We start from the raw sequence: 19,782 nt of genomic DNA on the forward strand, positions 1-19,782 counted from the left end.
TATACGTCGCTGACTTTATTTATGAATTTCTGATTTGTATTTTATGACGATAACGGGATGACCTGTGACCTCTTGACGTCATCGCCCGAGTGAGCGCGCGACTGTCAAAATATCAACAGTAGCAGCCTAAACTTCTCCACAGCAGTCCGTTAAACTCGTATTTCGTAACTTGTATTTTCTCCACATTGTTTTCCGTGCAAAAAGAGATCTCTTCTATAGTTTTGTTATGGGCTCAAAGGTGATTGCTAGTGCTAAGGAGTTTTACAGCATTCTTCGGTGAGTTTACTTTTGGATGCTTAACGTTACAATTTTTTTTAGCTAACGTCAAATAAAGGCTAGGCAGTGGATGGGTTGTCAGCCTTTAACGTTAGCTCACATTCACTATATTATTGCTTCAGTAACCACTAACTACTTGTCTTGGCGAAGTAAGCTTAATTTCTGTTGTTGTGTTTGGTCGAAGGTCTCTTCAAGAGGAGGAAAGCAATGATCCATGTGCATATGAGGTAATTTTTGTTTTAAGTAAATCTGTCGCAATTTGGTGTATCTGTCTATCTTATAATGATTATTTTGATACATATCTGTTGGGTTTCAGGAGGATATCCAAATGTTAAAGATGAATGGAGACAGAATCCCTGTGTTGAATATGTACTGTGGCAACCAGCCAGTCTTCATCTGTGAAAAAGCTGTGAGTAATGTTAATGCTGTCACTTACTAAATATATTCAGGGTGGCTGCAAGCCCGAGACAAGTGTTACTGTGTAATATGTGAATTAAATAAATAAATTAATAACGAACATCATCTTGCATTTTAGAGGTCTGTAGTTTCTTGGTGCATGGTTCTTCTGATGCATCACCAGTTGCTTAGGTTTTTTTTACACTCATTTTGGTATGGGATGGTGCACAATCAGTTTAATAGGAATCAGTATACTCCACTAGCCCTGAATTTCAGTTCAGTTGTCATTATTGTGTATCACAACCATGCACCGTTGTAAAAGCGAGAGATATATACAGTGCATCCGGAAAGTATTCACGGCGCTTCACTTTTTCCACATTTTGTTATGTTACACCCTTATTCCAAAATGGATTAAATTAATTTTTTTCCTCAAAATTCTACACACAACACCCCATAATGACAATGTGAAAAAAGTTTTTTTGAAATTTTTGCAAATTTATTAAAAATAAAAAACTAAGAAATCACATGTACATAAGTATTCACAGCCTTTGCCATGAAGCTCAAAATTGAGCTCAGGTGCATCCTGTTTCCACTGATCATCCTTGAGATGTTTCTGCAGCTTAAATGGAGTCCACCTGTGGTAAATTCAGTTGATTGGACATGATTTGGAAAGGCACACACCTGTCTATATAAGGTCCCACAGTTGACAGTGCATGTCAGAGCACAAACCAAGCATGAAGTCAAAGGAATTGTCTCGAGGCACAAATCTGGGGAAGGTTACAGAAAAATTTCTGCTGCTTTGAAGGTCCCAATGAGCACAGTGGCCTCCATCATCCGTAAGTGGAAGAAGTTCGGAACCACCAGGACTCTTCCTAGAGCTGGCCGGCCATCTAAACTGAGTAATCGGGGGAGAAGGGCCTTAGTCAGGGAGGTGACCAAGAACCCGATGGTCACTCTGTCAGAGCTCCAGAGTTCCTCTGTGGAGAGAGGAGAACCTTCCAGAAGGACAACCATCTCTGCAGCAATCCACCAATCAGGCCTGTATGGTAGAGTGGCCAGACGGAAGCCACTCCTTAGTAAAAGGCACATAGCAGCCCGCCTGGAGTTTGCCAAAAGGCACCTGAAGGACTCTCAGACCATGAGAAACAAAATTCTCTGGTCTGATGAGACAAAGATTGAACTCTTTGGTGTGAATGCCAGGCGTCACGTTTGGAGGAAACCAGGCACCGCTCATCACCAGGCCAATACCATCCCTACAGTGAAGCATGGTGGTGGCAGCATCATGCTGTGGGGATGTTTTTCAGCGGCAGGAACTGGGAGACTAGTCAGGATAGAGGGAAAGATGAATGCAGCAAAGTACAGAGACATCCTGGATGAAAACCTGCTCCAGAGCGCTCTTGACCTCAGACTGGGGCGACGGTTTATCTTTCAGCAGGACAACGACCCTAAGCACACAGCCAAGATATCAAAGGAGTGGCTTCAGGACAACTCTGTGAATGTCCTTGAGTGGCCCAGCCAGAGCCCAGACTTGAATCCGATTGAACATCTCTGGAGAGATCTGAAAATGGCTGTGCACCGACGCTTCCCATCCAACCTGATGGAGCTTGAGAGGTGCTGCAAAGAGGAATGGGTGAAACTGCCCAAAGATAGGTGTGCCAAGCTTGTGGCATCATATTCAAAAAGACTTGAGGCTGTAATTGCTGCCAAAGGTGCATCAACAAAGTATTGAGCAAAGGCTGTGAATACTTATGTACATGTGATTTCTCAGGTTTTTTATTTTTAATAAATTTGCAAAAATCTCATAAGCTTTTTTCACGTTGTCATTATGGGGTGTTGTGTGTAGAATTTTGAGGAAAAAAATGAATTTAATCCATTTTGGTATAAGGCTGCAACATAACAAAATGTGGAAAAAGTGAAGCGCTGTGAATACTTTCCGGATGCACTGTAACTCAAGATACCTGTGGTTAACTGTTTTTCATACATTCTTATTAAAAACCTCTTACTAATGCTCACCATTGAGCCATGTTTTTGTTTCTGGATTTCACAAGGTTCCAAAAATATATGAACCTGATGATCAACAAAGAACTGAAACATCAAACTGCGCCGATGACGCTCATGATGATGATGATGACGACGACGATAATGCCAATGCACTCCAGACAGAATTGGGACCCCAGCCACTCACAATCATGAAAGCAAGGTGACCAATGTTAAGAAGTAGAAGAACACTTCATCAAAACTTAAGCCAGTGCTCGCAGGATTATATTACCTGTGTATCTAGTACACTGTTGATCACATTGAAAATGTAGTGTTTTCTTTCTCTTTTTATAGGCAGTTGCTGTCTTGGTACACATTATCTCAAAATGCTAATGTGTCAGCTGACAACAACCCTGCTTTACACCCTCTGTGGGTACGGTGTGACATGTCTGATCCAGCTGGAACAACCTGGTTTGGAGCTGAAACAGTCTGCATGGGCAATAAAGTATCTGGTGTCAAATTGTACTCTGTTACCTGCAAAGGTATAGCTCAAATGCTTCATAGCTCTTTGAATAACCCATCCATGGAACATTACCAGTCTAGTGAATATTTGCTTTTAATTAACTCCTGTGTGATTTTGAAGTTTCTGGTATTTGTTTTTAATTCCAACTTTTGAATTTAAAATTGTATTAGGCTCAACTGCGGACAAAAAATCTCTCATGACATTGGACGACCTTAAACAAGAGCACAAGAAAAGGCATCACCCATCAACGGTAAGTGAGTGTACATCCTTTCTTAGTAAGTCAGTGTGAATGAATGTTCATTCACTTACGCCTGTCAATGCTTCCAGATGGCGATTAAAGGCAGTGCCAGGTTCACCTTGTTTGGCTCCACTGTTGTTGAAAACACCATGATTGAGTCACAGAGTAGTGTGACAGTGGATTTCAAATGGAGCCATGTGGAGAGTATCCTTGAGACCCCACCCCTGTCCTCCACAGCAACACTGGTAATCACCAGGAATTCACACTCTTTCAACACATACTCTGTCTCTACCACATACTTAAAGTTGAATTTTAATTTGATAATACCATTTAAAATATAAAATTAGGTAGTACATTTTGTGTACTTGCCATGTTTATCTTTGTTCACATGCAGAATATCAAAGTTGCCAGCGGGGACATGAGGAGCCCAATGTTCGAGATGTACAGGGAGCTAGAGTTTCTTCAGGTTTGTGTCCCACAGTAATCTGAGATGAATGACCGTGAGTATCAATACACAAATAAACCACTAAATATATCAGATTCCTGTTATTTCAGGCTCTTGCTGATGGTCTTAGAACGGGTGAGACAGAATGGATGGAACCTTTGGAAAGCACGTCAGCTGTACATCTGACCAAGGCCTTCCTAGAAGGTATCTGCTTTGTTAAATCAATGTACCATCACTATGATTTATTGCGAACAGGTAGTTTAGAAGTTACTTAAATTACTTTATTATTTTATTCTTCTTTCAGAGCTTCAGAGCACTGCAAAGACACTACCAGACCAGGCTGCAAAGAAAGCTGAGGTATGATAGTGTTAAATTCAAGGGACTTTTCACAAATACACTAATTTCAGAATAAATGTATTAGCTTTTTTTGCTTCTTCATCTTTTCTTAAAGACCACAAAGCTGAAGCCTGAAACAGACACTCCCATTTTCAACTCTCTCTTGGAACGAGGTGATTTGGATTTTGTGGAGCAGCTGTGGGTTCGGATGAGAAAGAGTGAGTCAATTCCTCTATTAAGGAAACTAGATTCATTTGATTTAGCATTACAAACAGACAGTGACAGCCATTTTCTTCCATGTTGTTTTTCATTACAGGTGTGACTTCATATCAAGACGTCGGAGACTGCCTGAAATTGGTCATTGAAGCTCTGAGATACGGTGACATCAAACCCTGGGTATGAAATGATGCAGCTTCTGAAAACTGTGTGAGAAAAAAAAAATGTGGGTACATTTTGTTTTTGTTTTGTTTTGTTTTGTTTCACAGATTCACAGAGACAGCAGCAGCTCCCTCAGTAAGCTCATCCTGCAGTCCTACCACCAGAAGATTGATCATGTGTCTCTCACGGGCGCCACCCCTGTCCACATGCTGCTAGAGATGGGTCTGGACAAGATGAGAAAAGATTACATTAACTACCTCATTGGTAACCTCTAATACCTTATACCTAACCCTTATATTTAACCTCACTCATAACACAAACTTTGCTTTGATATTCAACAATTTGCAACTGTTTTTTTTTCACAGGTGAAGAATTGACAACTCTAAACCACTTGGTATGTTTAAGATTATTTTGCTGACAATTATTTTCAAATGGCTGTGAACACAATATTCTGATTTTGAATATTTTACCCTGTAGTGTTACTACCTGAGCACAGAGGTTGATCTGCAGGAGCAAGTGATCCGACTCAGGAAATTGCACCATCTGCTGGAAATAATTGTGACCTGCAGTACTTTCCTGGGTTTGCCCTATGACCGGCTCTTCCTTCTCACACAGTAAATCAATTTGGCTTTTTTTCCAGTGATGTGTGAGTGTGAAAAATGTACTTCACTATAGATGACATTAAAGTAGATCATTTTCATTTCTCATAGATTATGTTTGCAGCACTACAAAACGTACCCATACGATGAGGAGCATGAATTCAAACTGCAACTCAAACCCGCACTGATCAGCCATTTCTACCAGAGGTAAGGAGCAACCGCTTCATTACATCCGATGGAAATTGTAAATGAAATTGAGATATGTGTCTTTTTTATTCATGTTTGAACACGCACTAGTCATTTGTTTCACCTACAAAAGTGTCAAAGAGGTGAAACAGAAGGTAGGACTTGTGATTGGATTTTGTACCTTGCGTCAGGTATGAAAGTCGGAAACAAGTCAACTGTTCAGATGTGTTCATGAGTTTAGTTGTGGGAAACACATTTGCTTTCACACTTTTGATGTAGTCACATGTGTCTACCTGCCTTCTTGTGATCAGATCACTTAATGTGCATTTAAGTGCCAACTGCAAAGTTTTAACAGGGGTTGTTGTCTCTTGTTTGTGTGTGTTCCACAGAGAGCACCCAGTAGTGTGGGGGGTCGAGGTGTCCAGTGGCCACGGTCCCCGTGAGGTCAGGACATCCTTACAGCTTAGTGACAGACCACTGGTTGATCATATCATCTTTGAAACAGGTGATTTTAATGCACCACTCCAAATGTAGTACATGCAATATAGTGATAGCGGTTACTATCCCAGTAAAGTACAGATAACATCATTCTTCTGTAACTGTTGTGTGTTTTAGATTACCCAAATGAAACAGTGAATGGGGACAGTGAGGATCCTGCTTTCTTCTCCACCACGATGTGCTGCAGTCTCGTCAACTTTGCATGAATAGACACTGAGCACAACTGAACAACAAAGGATGTGTTTATTGTAATTTTTGATATTCTCATCAGCAATTAACAGGTTTTAAAATGCCAGAAGAACTGGCCATATGACTTTACACTGCATCACAAAGTGGACAGGGACCACTATAGGGCTTTCTATAATATTCTGTATTTTTGTCAAATGTTTTAAATGAGCAACTTTCAGTCCTTTGTATATATGTTCTGTGATGCTGTCATGAGTTTTCTAATTGCATCTTTATTAGATTTGCTGAATTTCTGTTCAATGTTGCAGCTGAAAGGAGGATAGGAGGATTTCTGCCAAACAACTCCCTGTTTTAACCAAATGAAAACACAAAGTACAGTAGATCACAAGGGCTGCAATGGTAATATTCCACAGCAATATTGTAATAAGAAACTCCAACATGTTGCAGGGCTATCCACACTGTTTGAGTGTCTGGTACTAAATGTATTATCATAGGCTAAACCAATGTTTTTACAGCAAACACTGTATGCACACCAAATTAATGAAGTCACTAATTCTCTTGAAATTCATTCCATTAAAGATGCATTTACAATATGTGTGTGTGCACGTGTGTCTATGTATGTTGATGTTTGTGATTGTAAACATGCACACTGCCAGAACTCCTTTCTAGTTCCGCCTCCGCAGCAGGAACATAAGGAAGATGGCACTGAGCAAAATAGAGAGTGTGCACACAGTGGGAACAACGATCTCAGTTACCATCTCCATGTGGCTGGTCAAAGGGTCTGCAGGGCACACACACACAAACACACATGAAAACATCAGTAGCATTACTATGTAGTTCAGACACTGCTTATGAGGCGAGTAATGATGCTCAAGCACAGCACTCAAAGGGTTAATATTTTTCCCCTAAATCAAATCATCCTCTATCTGATTTATAGTGAGCATGAGGGATTTCTTACCATGTATAAGTCTTAGAATATTGGCAGCAGTACTCCGCTGTTCCTCTAATAAAAAAAGAGAAAGTACTCAGAGTTGATTAACGGCACTTTAACCCTTTGAGAACTGCATGCAGCTACTGGGGAACATTTCAGAAAACAGCATTTGTGCCATTTGTACCCACATAACTTTCAAATCTTCAGTCTTATTACCAGTTATCAACAGGCATGGCTGAATCATGTTCCTAAATCGCATGTTGAAGTTCTTTTTCTCTAAATTCAATTCAGATCTATCACAGACACTGGTTTTATGTTATCTGGGTAAATGTATAATCCTGCTTTGTGAAATATCCCCGTGGGCACAAGTCCACAGATATGTTTTATGCTTTCTGAGTTTTTGTCAAAGCTGCTGTGAAATCAAAAGGGCTGTTCTTGGTTGCAAATTAGATTTAAGCACACCAGTAAAAACGTCAGATGAATGAAGACGTAGTTGCACACTGTATACAGGGAGTACAAGCTTGTTTCAGAGGCATGTCTAAGTGTTAAAACTGCAGAGGCTTAATTCTGTTAGTCAGATTTAAAACCACACAATCACAAAACAACAACAAAAAGTGACTAATGGAAGATATATACCCTCAAGTTCTAAACTTCATCATGCACTGGCCAAACCTTTGGCATTTCTGCATGTTCCTTGGCTTTTCTTCTAGCTGGAGGGGCAAACAAAGAAGATATCTCAGATTTTGTTATTTTATATGTTTTATATTTCCATCATTCTTATTATTAACTAATGATTTGTTTGTGTGTTTTCTGAGGTGCTTAAAGAACAGCAACACATATTCAAGTCAAATTATAATTCTTGATCTTATTTGCATTTAAAGAACTATTGGCACGTTTTTGATATTTATGCTGGAATCTTTATTTGTTTACCCCCGCTAGTTGTTCACCTCTGATCATTGATAAACATGGTCGGGGATGTTATAGACGAACTGACCTGCAGCTAGGAGCTGGTTGCTTGAAGAACAGGACTCTACAGCCTTCCTCCTCCAGTTCTCAACCTGCAGAGGTTCACAATACAATCACTGAAATCCTTTTCGTGGCACAGTCGAATATTTAACCAATTCATCTTAATTATGTTTTAAATTCAGAAGAATATCTGAATGTCTGGAAAGGATTAGAAGCAGGGCTTTGTAGTGACCACCTTGTGTCTCTTACTTCTCTCTGATTAGGAAATCCATTGGAGCTGATGATGCGTTTGTAAAACTGGACAGAAGCTTTGGGATAGCGAGGCTTGTTTTTGTTCCTGAAGTCCACATAGTACAAGCCAAACCTCTCGGAGTAGCCTTCATCCCACTCGAACTTGTCCAGCAGGGACCATGCAGTGTAGCCCTTCACATTGACTCCATCTTTGATAGCTGAGTGACACCAAAAAGAGCAGAAAACGAGTTGGTCACAAAAAATTGGATCAGACTTTGCTCCTCATTACCACACAAAATGCACATATGAACTCACTCACCTTTCAGCATCTCATTGATGTAGTCTTTATAATACTGTATCCTCCAGTCATCACACAGCTCTGTACACAACATCTTCTCAGAGACTCCGTTCTCAGTCACATATATCATTGGGTTTCCATATTGAGTCTAGATGGGGAATAAATCAGTATGATGTGCAATAAGTTGTTTTAATGTAATTTAACTAGGGTTGCAGCAGTGTACTAAGATCATTTTTTACAGTCAAGACTGTTCTGCATCATTCACTGTCCACTATAAGTCACCTTGACAAAGTTGAGCAAACGTCTGAAACCCCAAGGCACAGAGTAGAGCCACTCAGACCCGGGGTCAGGCCATCGCGGGTCAACCAGCTCCGCCAGGTCACGGTCAGTGAAATAGCTGCTGGTACTACGACCTGATGGGTTGTTCTTTTGGGTGATGTAGCGGGTGGTGAAATGGCCGATGCCGAGGAAGTCACAGGTCCCCTTGATGTAGCCCTTCTCTTGGGGGGAAAATGTGGGCAGGCGAGACGTCCCGAGGCCCTGCTGGACACTCTTCCTTCCTGCACACACAGTTATAAGTAGTGATTTAGTTAATTCCCCAATGACCAATAGGATTAACTCTTTACAATTTAACTTACCAATGAAGTCTTTCATCACTTGAGGGTAGTCTCCATGAAAGATGGGTGTGGCAAACCAGCCCAGGTAGAACTGGACATATCGCTCAGCCGCTTCAATGTCTTTCTGGTTGCTGATATCCACCGGCTCTCCCCAATCTCCAGACAGAGAGATGCCAACCAAACCTGCAGATGTGAACAGCAGCTCTCAACACTAAGACAGACAGTACTGTTGAGAGGCAAATATTGAATTAAGTCAATATGTTACTTTCAAGCGTTTGTTTACCTTTTTGTTTTCCCCTCCATTGTGTATCATAACTGTGCCAAACTTTAGCATGTGCCTATATGAAAAAGATGTTATGAATATGATTTCATCTCAAAGTGGCACATTAATTGCAAAGTGTTTTTGATCACTGGATATATATATTTATACTCCTACCTTGATTATGTGATGGGCAGCTCTGTATGCCCCTGTTCCTCTCAGCTTCAGTCCAGGAGCATGCTCACCTGTCTCATAGCCTTCAACTGCTACAGACTGAAGCAGATTAGCAGAGTTTAGAGTATTAGTGTGATAACAGGACTTACAATAACAGGTAGATATTCATTTATTTATACGTTAGAAGGTGGATGTGAATGTAAAACCTGCAAATAATTCATTTTGAACCTACCCATGGATTGTTGAAAGTGATCCAGTATTTGACTCTGTTGCCAAATCTTTCAAAGCACAGGTTAGCAAACTCATTGAAATGATTGACCATGCTTATGTTCTGCCATCCACCATATTTCTCTTGTAAGACCTAGAAAAGCAAAGAGTACAGTAATTCGGTATAAAAGAATAGTGCTGTACTGCATAAAGGCTGAAGTTAGGGAATATCAGTGTTTTGTATACCAACCTGTGGAAGATCCCAGTGATACAGAGTGACAACGGGAGTGATCTTGTTCTCCAGCAGGTGGTCAATCAGTTCACTATAGTACTGTATTCCTTTTTCATTTATATGGTCAGCTGCAAACGGTATTAAAGTAGATAACTCATCAGCTTTAGCAGTTAACAAATAAAATCATATATGCCAGGCAGCAGCAGTTACTCACACTTTATGCCAGTGGGGATGAGTCTAGGCCAGGATATGGAGAAGCGATAGTGGTTAAGCTTCAGCTCCTTTATCAGAGAAACATCATCCTGTACAACACACACACACACACACACACACAATGGGGTGAAATATTTAGATTTCCTTTTGCCTCCCTCTGCTCTTTCCATATCTCTACGACACACCATCCCTGATCAGCTCACCTTGACTTTGTGGTAGCCTTCACAAGAGGAATCCCCTGTTTCATTTTGTTGAATTTTGCCTTTCTTATGACTGAACACGTCCCAGATGCTCAGTCCTTTTCCATCTTTGTCCCAGGCTCCTTCTGTTTGATAGGCTGAACTGCCGGCACCCCACGAAAATCCTAATAAATACATCATTGGCAACAACCAACTCTGAGTTAGATGAGAAGCTCTTGGGAGGGATAATATCACCAATGAAAAATGAAAAGAAGAAGTTGTGCTTACCAGCTGGAAAAGTGCCATAATAGAAGGAGCTGTGGTCGTTCTTTGTCCAGTCGAAGTCCTCAGCCGAAGACAGACACAGCACCAACATAAACACATGACACACACTGAATGCACAGCGGGGCAGCATGGTACTCCTGAGCCTGCAGCACAGTCACTGTCTGGTTCTGCTCCAGTCCCTCACTGACGTCTGCACACAGATGAGAACCAGTCAGCTTCACCACTTCATCAGAATAACAAGCTTGGTCTGGAGCCAACATGTTGTCTCAAGACCCATAAACACATAATCGTCTTCTCCAAAAAGAGAATGTCTAAATCAGTAAACCGAAAAAAGTGTAATGTGATCACAATAAACTGTCATCAAACAGTCTGAAAGCATCCAATGTGGTGGACTACGGGGGGTCCCGCATCCCTACTGCAGAGCCAAATACCCCTTTTCAAACTCAATGGAGTGTGAGCTCATCTTGCTGAGGCAGACAGATCCCATACAAACTATGGTTTCACCTCTGTAAGCAAAGTTAATGTTAGGGAGGTTGATATGTATTTACAGTGCACAATCACATGACAGTGGATGAACCTTTCCACACATATAGACTAAATGTAAACATGGGAACTTTCATAACCTCATCATTTGACAATTATAAGAAAAGCAGTGCTATATGTTATATTGGCATGGTTCATTTCCAGATTTGAGTGCTGACAACTCTCAGAAAATAAACACAACACTCTTCCAATTTCAATTCCAGGTGTTCAGGAGCATCATATCACATTTCAGTCTTATAGTCTAATAAGCCTGCAATCAGTGTGATACATAGGATTTATCATATAATCCAAAATTGAAGACATTTCACTGTGATAGCTTTAAATCAGGAATATGGTAAAAGTTTTTACCCTAAAATAGAAGCTAGAGAAATCTAATGTTCCGACAGTTATGAATACTAACGGTGATACACATCTCTGGCCATGTTTGCCATTGTTTTTTCCCAAATAATTAATTTTCTCAGGTTAGCATTTTAGTTTCAGTATTCCACCTGCAAATATTTTTTTCAAACACGGGTGCAAAATAAATAACCATCACTCCATAAAATTTGATTCACAAAAGCAAATGTACTGAATAAGATGTCCAATCACCTGCGTACCTTATGAAGATTTCATTTGCAGCAGGTTTGTGTGCTGAGCCCAAGTCCCTGGGTGAATGGGAGCTCTCCTGGAACAGCAGACCATGTAGAAAGCCGTATATATCTATTGGTGCAATCTCTATTGTACGTTGCCTGTTGTAGCACCACCCTTCTCCAGAGCTGTCCCTGCTGTCAGTGTGAAAGCTGGCCTTATTGTGAGGCTCACTGTATTGTTTTAGCTGTTTAGAAAATGCTGAATGGTTTGCTAGTGGAAAGTGTTTGCACTGCATTACCCATTCGCCTGGGTCAGTTTAGGACAATTTTATATAGGTATTACCTTAATTGAGTATCTGAGAGGGAAACTGAAAAAGAGATTTATCCTCTCATTGCCCAGAAGTAAACAAACATTAATTACATATGACAAACATTACTGTATGTTGGAAAGCATGTTGGCGTAAAACTAGAAGTATACATTGTACAAATCAGTCAGGTGAACTCTATGCAAAACATTTTATTTTGTGCTTACGATTATCATTTCTTACATAATGCATACACACTATCTTCTTATATGGCCCAGCCATACATTTTAATGCTAATCCTCAAAATGCACAATATGTCTAGTAAGCTATAAGCACCTAATAACGCCGTCTTACTGCATTTCAGTGAGACATTTCTCACAAAATCTGACACATGAATACTAACATAATTTGAAATCCGGATGACATGCCTTAAATCAGGCAAAGGAGAGGACACTGTTAGCACCACACATCATTAAACTGTAACTGTTACTCACTCCATCCAAATAACTTAAACTTCCTAAGTGATAGTACAAAACAGGTGAACAAACAAACAGATGTCCGTTAACATGTGGTTCTTCATCAGTGGTGCAAATATTGAAGCCCCATGAAACACTGAGAATCTCAGTAATCATCCTCCTCCTCATCCTCCTCAGGAACAAACTCAAGCTCATTGTCTTCTACTTCATCATCCTCTTCGTCTTCATCCTCATCATCTTCCTCTTCCTCCTCCTCCTCCTCCATATCATAATCTACAGCGGCATTCAGTAGCAGTTTGGTTCGGTTGATCTCGCTCTCATCATCAAGGTTAATATGAACCTAAAACAACAGGAAACAAATAATAAACATATACATGTTGCCCACTTTTAAATCAAATCTTAAAAAGCAACTTCTTAAAATATTATTATGCAGCTAATTTTCATAGTTGGTTATTTTAGGTTACTCTGGCCGCTGTTATATTTTCATGACAGTGAAGATACAAAATAAAGATCAAGTCAGAGTGGGAGTAAACATCTGGCTGGAGACACATAAGCATCTCTTCACACAGTTTGGTGAAATGCAATTTTTTTAATCTAACTACAATTTGTGGTCTGAAGTCATCTAAAAGTATTACTAATTGTTGTTTTTAATAGCTTTTTTGAAAACAATAAGCACCTATATGACTCTAGTCATATAATGTAACTTCTGACTGCGCACATTTTAACATTTCATGGGCATACCTGGTTGTGCCTTAAAAGTAATTAGTAGCAATTTGAGTCTAACACTGTTAGCCGACACATGCAGACATGTTTGAAATACAGTTCAATCATGATCATGAAATGCTAGTGCTAAGCAGAAACTGAATTCAATTGCTGAATGACATAAACAAGCATCCTGAGACGGCTATGTATCTTTCTGAGTAAATGGAACTAATGAAAACAAAAATAGCCTTAAATGTTTTAGTCAGTGCCTTCATGAGCACTGAAATAATCTGACTATTTCCCACAAATTAAGGGATTTAAAATAACCCAGCAGATTCAGCAACATATCTGCTAGAAATACATGATTACTTGGCTCTGTATACCTTAGTCGTACTGTATTTAAACTGAGGTTTTAAAGTAATGAAATTACAGCAACGCACACAAACATGTCATCTGATTTCCTGTCAAGAGTAACCTGGTTTGTGTGTGGATGTAAATGTAATCAGGGAGGTTATTCAGGTCTGCAAACTGTAACATCCCCAGCAAAAAAGTACAGTAGTATAGTGTAATAGTAATGAAAACTTCTGAGCCTTAATTTCAACAAACCAACTTAAATGTGAATTAATTAAAGAACACAAGCAAAACTATTATCAAGAATATCTTAATGTGACAGATTGTCTCCGAGCTTTTAGCACGGTTGTCCCCTGATGTTCTCTCTGGTATAGTGACTTACTTCAGTTTCTTGGTTTGAGCGTTCAGAGGCTCCTTCTTCTGTTTGAGCACTAATGATAGATTTCAAGGCCCCTTCTTCAAACTGAAACAGAGTGTAAACATTATATGTAAACTTCAGGTACCACAAACACAGACACAAACCCCAGTACGCTCATACTGTGAACCCTCTCCCTCACCTTCAACCTGTTCAGCTGGTCTTGTAGCATCACTTTGATTTTGAGGAGAGTCTCCTCTTCCTTCTTCAACTCCTGCAGACGGCTGTGCATCTTTACTGGTACTGCTGCAGTCAGACCATTCCTAAACACTGAAAGGGAAGAAATCAGTAGTCAGGGGTACAGTGTCATGCAAGATTTTTTGTTGATTACAAAGAGGGTGGGGGTGGCAATGTTCTCAACCTGTCAAAATATCCCTGCCTTATAACTTGTGTCGGACAGCAAGTTTCTTCACTAAACTCATTGAGAACTTTTAGAAGTATACTAGTCCAAACTGTGTGAAATATGACGGGGACATTTAGCTAGTTTGCTAATTCATCCTGGTCCTGTCCCACCTATTTTGGATTTAATCTAACAACGTGACAATTCATCAACTAGCCACTGTAACGTTAATCAGTTAAAATGTATTTAATAGTACAATATAATGGTGCATCTATTACACATTGTTATCGGCGTTTAATCCAGCTGTACAGATTGTCACATTAAAAAATGGTAAATACATTGTACTGCTAGCTACGGAAAAACAATTCGGCTAAAGAGCTTTACCCCAAAATTACGTTTAATTATGTTTATTTCCACACATGCAAGAGTAAAACCTAGTTTGAGACTGTTACCTCTGTTTATAAATTCTGCCTACAGCTCCATATTACCGTTGAAATCGGTGATACACAAGATAACGTGCTTCCGACAGCTTTTTGAGTACTGCTAGCTTAGCTGTTATGCTACAGCTTGCAACAAGCTAAAGTTTGGGTCCTGTGGTTATGCGGTCATATCCGGGCTTATTGTATCTTTAAGTGCTGTCGGAAATTTCAAGTTTTAGTCTCGGACTGACGACTGTCAGGGTTTACTACCAGATTTACTACCACTTGAAAGCTGTAGTTCAGCAATAACCATTACTGACAAACGTCTGACAGTGAAAGTCATTTGCTGTTAAAAAGTCCGATTTACGGAACTTTTGGCCATAAAAGTAATTCAAAGGATATAGCTTTTTACATTAGAGAATAAAAAGAAATATTAATCATATTTTTGTTCCGCTGTTCATTTTATTTATGACTTGCAGTCGATTTATTAAAAGAATCCACAACTCACACATCTATTTACAACCAGGAATACGACCTTACGAGAAGCACTTAAAGGCAGCATTACTAGTGGAGGAACCTGGCGAGTAGCGACATCTTGCGGTGAGCGACGGTAATGGCGGCCTTGTCCTTTGGGTTGGAAGTTAGATTGTTTGCTAATTATTTGGACAAAATGTGTTTTTTGACGGTAAGAAAACGTATCAGTGTTTTGTGATGTACGTTAGTTAAGTAACTAAATTAAATGTGTTAACAAACCACAGCAGTTCTTTTATATATTATTCTTAACAATAATTTAGTTACCCTGTAGTCAGTTTGACCAGGTGGACATGAGTTAGCTAACCTAGCTAATTAACGTGTATAAATGCAGCTATTTCTTTCGAGTCGCTTATCAATGGACGTCCTTCTTTCCAAAGAAAGGTTTGAAGTGGCAGGTGTCAACTTTACGGCACTAGGAAGCCTAATTTGTAACAAATGTAGTTCATGGTGTTAGTCTCCCTCATAAAACATAAGGGTCAAAGTATTGGAAGGCAAATAGGCCTTAAAAGCGAGGCCTGCTTTCTACTTCACCAGACTGTATGCTGGGTGTAACTGAGCTAATATGCAAGGTGTAAATTTGCCTTTCATGCTGGCGTGACTCCAAGTAGCGACTTTACTGTATGATTAGCAAGATTAAAAGTGAGTGAAACTTGAACAACAATGGTTTTCAAACGTGCTTTGACAATTTTTGACAGTATCTGTGAGAGTTTTTAAGCATTGTCATGCATGTTAAGGAAGCTGGGATTGTTTGCATGGTACAGAAACACCTGAGTTTGACAGTGATGGAGCAGCCCTCTATGTTTATTCAAGTATCTGACCTGCCCCATAAGCAAATAGTCAACAGTCTTGCACATTACCTGCAAAGCATGCAAGTCTCCCCTAAATCCTCCATTACACTGAAAGGGAGCAAGTAACGTGGATAACGAATTCAGTGAAAACTTAAATAGATCACAGATGGAACTCATTGATGTGAACAAGATCTGAAACGGCTCTTAATCAGTCTTCAAAAAATGTTAGAAGAGCCCATTAGGTTCTTTATTGGATTCCTTGACTAAGTCCATCCAGATGTGTGCATTGATAATCACAGCACGCAGGCACGACTGGAGACTAACAATGGAGCCCAGCCAAAAGGAGAGACATACCTGTCTCTGTTCACACACATGAAAACAGGACTGCTGTAGGATGTAAGTTCCTCAAATTTCCCTAACCACATGCCTTCTATTGGTGTGCTAGACAGTAATTTCAACAGCATTGGCCATTACTATGTGCTGAAATGTAATGCCTTGTGAGGACCCTTGAAAATGTGATGAGGCATCTTATCCTTCAAACTACAGATTTGTCAAATTTTGTCAAGATATTGTTCATACCTGCTTCACTGATTATATAATTGCTTTATTCCAAATATCCTGTGACCATTTTGTCATGATGGGATATAGCTAACGTAACCTCATGGCACTTGTGTGAATGTTCATAATGACTATCCTGCCTGTGAATCCACATGCCTCTTTGTATGCACACACGTGTCACCCTACATGATGTTATTTAGCCAACATTACTGTTTTTAGTTTATCTGTGAACTATACTACTATCTTGATCTTGGTGTCTATAGTTTCACTTTGTGAAAATACATATACACATATACATATACATATACATATGTTGCCTGTGCTTCAGGTGAGAAGCAGCAGCTGTCCAGTGCAACACAGTGCCGCCTGCCACTGAAGACCCAGGAGCACTCCCAGATAACACAGCAGGGCAGGTTGACAAGAGGGTGTCCATGTGTCTCTGATACAGGTTTGATATCAAGTATTTTTTATCAATATTGCTGTAAACCTTTCTGCAGGTATGTGATAATATATAGATTTTATAGTACGAATATTTTGGCTAGAATTATTGAACTATACTGTGTCATACATCTGAATTATTTAAAATTAAAATGTAATTAAGACATCTAGTACGTCACTGACTTACAAGACACATTTATATCTTGTTGCAATGTAAAATATTTGTGTGTAAAATAAATAGGTTTTGAGCCTTTTAATGACTGCTGTTCAACAAAATATTGTACACCATATTCAGAGGTGAATTGAAACAGTTTTTCTTGCTTTAAAACAAACGCTAATATTTTCAACACAATACCCAGTAGGATTTCCCAAAATACAAAATGAGTCATATTCTTTGCAACAAATTAAGTCAAGCAGTTTCTGATGTCTCTGCTTCCACTGTTTTGCTGCTACTGATGGAGACATGCAAGGGAAATAGTCAAGTTATTGGAATCCATTTAATTTGTGTCGGTCGGGTCAACTAATGGATTTATTTACTGTTCATTACAGCACTGTAGATTTGACGTGTTGTGGTATGTGACCATGTACAAGAACATTATTGTTTTCAGGGCCAAGCACATAGGGAGCCTTGGGAGGGTGAAACTGGAGCTGTGTGTCAGTGTACTTGAGACCTTAAGGATTTGGGGGTCAGACGAAAAGGTGCTCTGAGGCCTGCGCCCCACTATCGCAGCTGCCGGCCTCCCAGCACAGACATGAGAGGCCCCCCAGTGGCATGAGGGTTTTACTTGGAGCTGGTTTCAGCAGCTTGAAGGTGGCTAATACTGTACAGTTATCACTCTGCTCCTTGAGAACCACAGTTGCTTTTTCCTTGTCATCACGCAGACTCTGTTGCTGCTACACTGCAATTTCTCCCCAATCAAAGCTCTCCTTGGCAGGGCTTCAGCCTAGTGCTGAGGCCTGGTGGCAGCTGAGGCCAGGGCTCGGTTGCCCTGCGTGCCGCTGCGAGTGGTGGTCTGCTATGCTTGTGCAGCGTTTGAAGGTGCTCCCACCGCCTGTGGAATGCAGCGCTGGGCGTGTTGGATGAGGGGCCTCGCAAAAGTGAGAGGAGGAAAGGGGGCGGGGAACACACAGAAAGAGACAGAGGAGGGGGGTGACCTTTGAACAGTGCCGTCAGGAAGTTATGACTCAATTTTCAATCGTGGCAGTAAAACAGGGTAAGAGTGTGGAAATAGAGGAATGTTGAAAGATGGAGAAGGAGAGAGAGAGGGAAGATGATGGGACAGATTGTAAGGTGAGGCCCAGAGAGATAAGATTGTAAAACAGCAGTGAGGAGTTTGTGGAGTCACTGGGGAATCATGGGTTCTCTTGCAGTCACAGCTGAGTAAAACCAGACCATGGCCAGCACTGCTTGTCTCTGATTCAGGAACAAGGCACCCAGTCTAACAGAGCTTTACTATGAAATTTGTGTATAATAAACATTTTTACCTAAGTTTTACATGACTGATGCACTGTAGGTCAAGCCATCTATAGAAGGTGATGGGAAAGGTGGGGGTGGCAGCTCCAGGATGTTCCCTCTTAAGTGTTGCAGTAATGTGGACAGGAGCCTCGGGCGCCTATGAAAGGAAAGGACTCGTGTGGAGATGCGGAGATGTGGAGGAGCCTTTGTTTCCAAGGAACTACCTCAACCTTTACATTTCCTGTTCTGAACTCCCACACACACATATTCATGCATACTGGCACGCACACACAGTGTGACAAATGTATTAGAGTACATTCATTGTAATCAGCACAATCCTCTGCACGTACACAGAGCCAGAAAGATATGGATGCATACTTGTGGTGAATAAGTGGATGTTTAAGTGTACTGATATAGATCCATGTAAGCACAAATGCACATTATGTGGTTAAAAATATCCCTGCACCTTTGCATGCAGTAAACAGTGCCAGAAGATGGAAATATGTGTTCATCATTTTTCATGTTATGTAATCATTGTAGTGAGTAGAAATAATCTATTTCTAAGTGAAGTTGTAGAATAATGGTCAGCTTTGCCTTAGTTCTTTGCACATCGAAGCCTTTCACACTAAATCAGTCAGCTGCTTAATCCCAGTGGGCACGCTGTCACTGCATCACAGAAGATGATTGATAATAGTGTTAATCACCAGATTAACCACAGCAGTGTGGTATGATCCACTGTGTGGTTTTTGTCTTTCAACACTTGTATGTGTACGTGTGTAAGTGTATAGCTAGGTGCCCACCGCAGCTATGATGCTGTCCTCATTCGTCAAGCGAGTGTAGTAAAAGCCAAGCATTACTCACTTGTCCAACTGGAAAACCTGATCATTGTTGCCATCAGCATTTTATTATCTGAAGCACTTACGTACCAGGAGACATGCTTGTTTCTGTGCCCTATTCACGACAAGTTCAGGAAAGCATATTTATCCCATGTTCAGATTTGATTTCAGTCTTCTAATGTGGCTTTTATTTGGTTTTTATAGTTGAACTGGTCTGTCCAGACAGGTATAAGTACATTCAGTCAAATTGGAAAGGATGTGCAACATGTTGTGATCCCGGGGAAGTCAAAAAGCAGAGCGACAGAGTGGTGGAGGTCTGGTTCTCAGAAGTACGTCGGACGCATGGAAAACTGAAAAGAGGCTAAAAGAGCTGGCAGATCCTGGATGTAAGGCAATCCAATGTAACCACAGTAAAAGGCTGT

At 40.3% G+C, this 19,782-nt stretch overlaps 3 protein-coding genes across 4 annotated transcripts; 1 reads left to right on the forward strand and 2 right to left on the reverse strand.

The window, feature by feature from the left end:
- Positions 1–160: 160 nt before the first annotated feature.
- zwilch (zwilch kinetochore protein) lies at positions 161–6,058 on the forward strand. Its single transcript, XM_070907782.1, has 18 exons — positions 161–276; positions 461–503; positions 593–685; positions 2,721–2,872; positions 3,004–3,191; positions 3,343–3,422; positions 3,500–3,655; positions 3,805–3,876; positions 3,966–4,059; positions 4,160–4,212; positions 4,307–4,409; positions 4,508–4,587; positions 4,677–4,833; positions 4,935–4,963; positions 5,047–5,183; positions 5,280–5,375; positions 5,744–5,859; positions 5,970–6,058. The coding sequence occupies exons 1-18, from the start codon at positions 227–229 to the stop codon at positions 6,056–6,058; spliced, it is 1,788 nt and encodes a 595-aa protein (XP_070763883.1). The 5' UTR covers positions 161–226.
- Positions 6,059–6,703: 645 nt separating this feature from the next.
- Positions 6,704–10,721, reverse strand: lctlb (lactase-like b). Its single transcript, XM_070906721.1, has 13 exons — positions 10,634–10,721; positions 10,370–10,530; positions 10,168–10,255; positions 9,972–10,081; positions 9,747–9,875; positions 9,518–9,613; positions 9,365–9,419; positions 9,103–9,264; positions 8,747–9,024; positions 8,486–8,612; positions 8,185–8,384; positions 7,964–8,027; positions 6,704–6,819 (listed from the first exon to the last, which is right to left on the reverse strand). Exons 1-13 carry the CDS (start codon positions 10,719–10,721, stop codon positions 6,704–6,706), a joined length of 1,674 nt encoding a protein of 557 aa, XP_070762822.1.
- A 1,520-nt stretch (positions 10,722–12,241) lies between these two features.
- snapc5 (small nuclear RNA activating complex, polypeptide 5) lies at positions 12,242–14,890 on the reverse strand. 2 transcript variants are annotated; one of them, XM_070906723.1, is made up of 4 exons: positions 14,820–14,890; positions 14,134–14,261; positions 13,959–14,039; positions 12,242–12,863 (listed from the first exon to the last, which is right to left on the reverse strand). In XM_070906723.1, exons 2-4 carry the CDS (start codon positions 14,221–14,223, stop codon positions 12,669–12,671), a joined length of 366 nt encoding a protein of 121 aa, XP_070762824.1. In that variant the 5' UTR covers positions 14,224–14,261; positions 14,820–14,890; the 3' UTR covers positions 12,242–12,668. The 2 variants fall into 2 exon arrangements, with proteins under 2 accessions (XP_070762824.1, XP_070762823.1); XM_070906722.1 differs by having other exon boundaries at positions 14,784–14,879.
- Positions 14,891–19,782: the final 4,892 nt, after the last annotated feature.

The sequence above is a fragment of the Enoplosus armatus genome, chromosome 6, assembly GCF_043641665.1.
Source record: "Enoplosus armatus isolate fEnoArm2 chromosome 6, fEnoArm2.hap1, whole genome shotgun sequence".
Classification (NCBI taxonomy): Eukaryota; Metazoa; Chordata; class Actinopteri; order Centrarchiformes; family Enoplosidae; genus Enoplosus; species Enoplosus armatus.

Excerpts from the sequence above, each read along its gene's own strand:
- snapc5 (XM_070906723.1), bottom strand. The coding sequence starts at position 14,223 with ATGCACAGCCGTCTGCAGGAGTTGAAGAAGGAAGAGGAGACTCTCCTC. Across the intron at positions 14,040-14,133 it reads ACCAGCTGAACAGGTTGAAG|TTTGAAGAAGGGGCCTTGAA; the intron begins GTGAGGGAGAGG and ends ACTCTGTTTCAG. Across the intron at positions 12,864-13,958 it reads GCTCAAACCAAGAAACTGAA|GTTCATATTAACCTTGATGA; the intron begins GTAAGTCACTAT and ends CTGTTGTTTTAG.
- zwilch (XM_070907782.1), top strand. The coding sequence starts at position 227 with ATGGGCTCAAAGGTGATTGCTAGTGCTAAGGAGTTTTACAGCATTCTT. Across the intron at positions 277-460 it reads GAGTTTTACAGCATTCTTCG|GTCTCTTCAAGAGGAGGAAA; the intron begins GTGAGTTTACTT and ends GTTTGGTCGAAG. Across the intron at positions 4,964-5,046 it reads TGACAACTCTAAACCACTTG|TGTTACTACCTGAGCACAGA; the intron begins GTATGTTTAAGA and ends TTTACCCTGTAG.
- lctlb (XM_070906721.1), bottom strand. The coding sequence starts at position 10,721 with ATGTTGGTGCTGTGTCTGTCTTCGGCTGAGGACTTCGACTGGACAAAG. Across the intron at positions 8,613-8,746 it reads GTTTGCTCAACTTTGTCAAG|ACTCAATATGGAAACCCAAT; the intron begins GTGACTTATAGT and ends TTCCCCATCTAG. Across the intron at positions 6,820-7,963 it reads CAACCAGCTCCTAGCTGCAG|ACCCTTTGACCAGCCACATG; the intron begins GTCAGTTCGTCT and ends TGTGCCCTGCAG.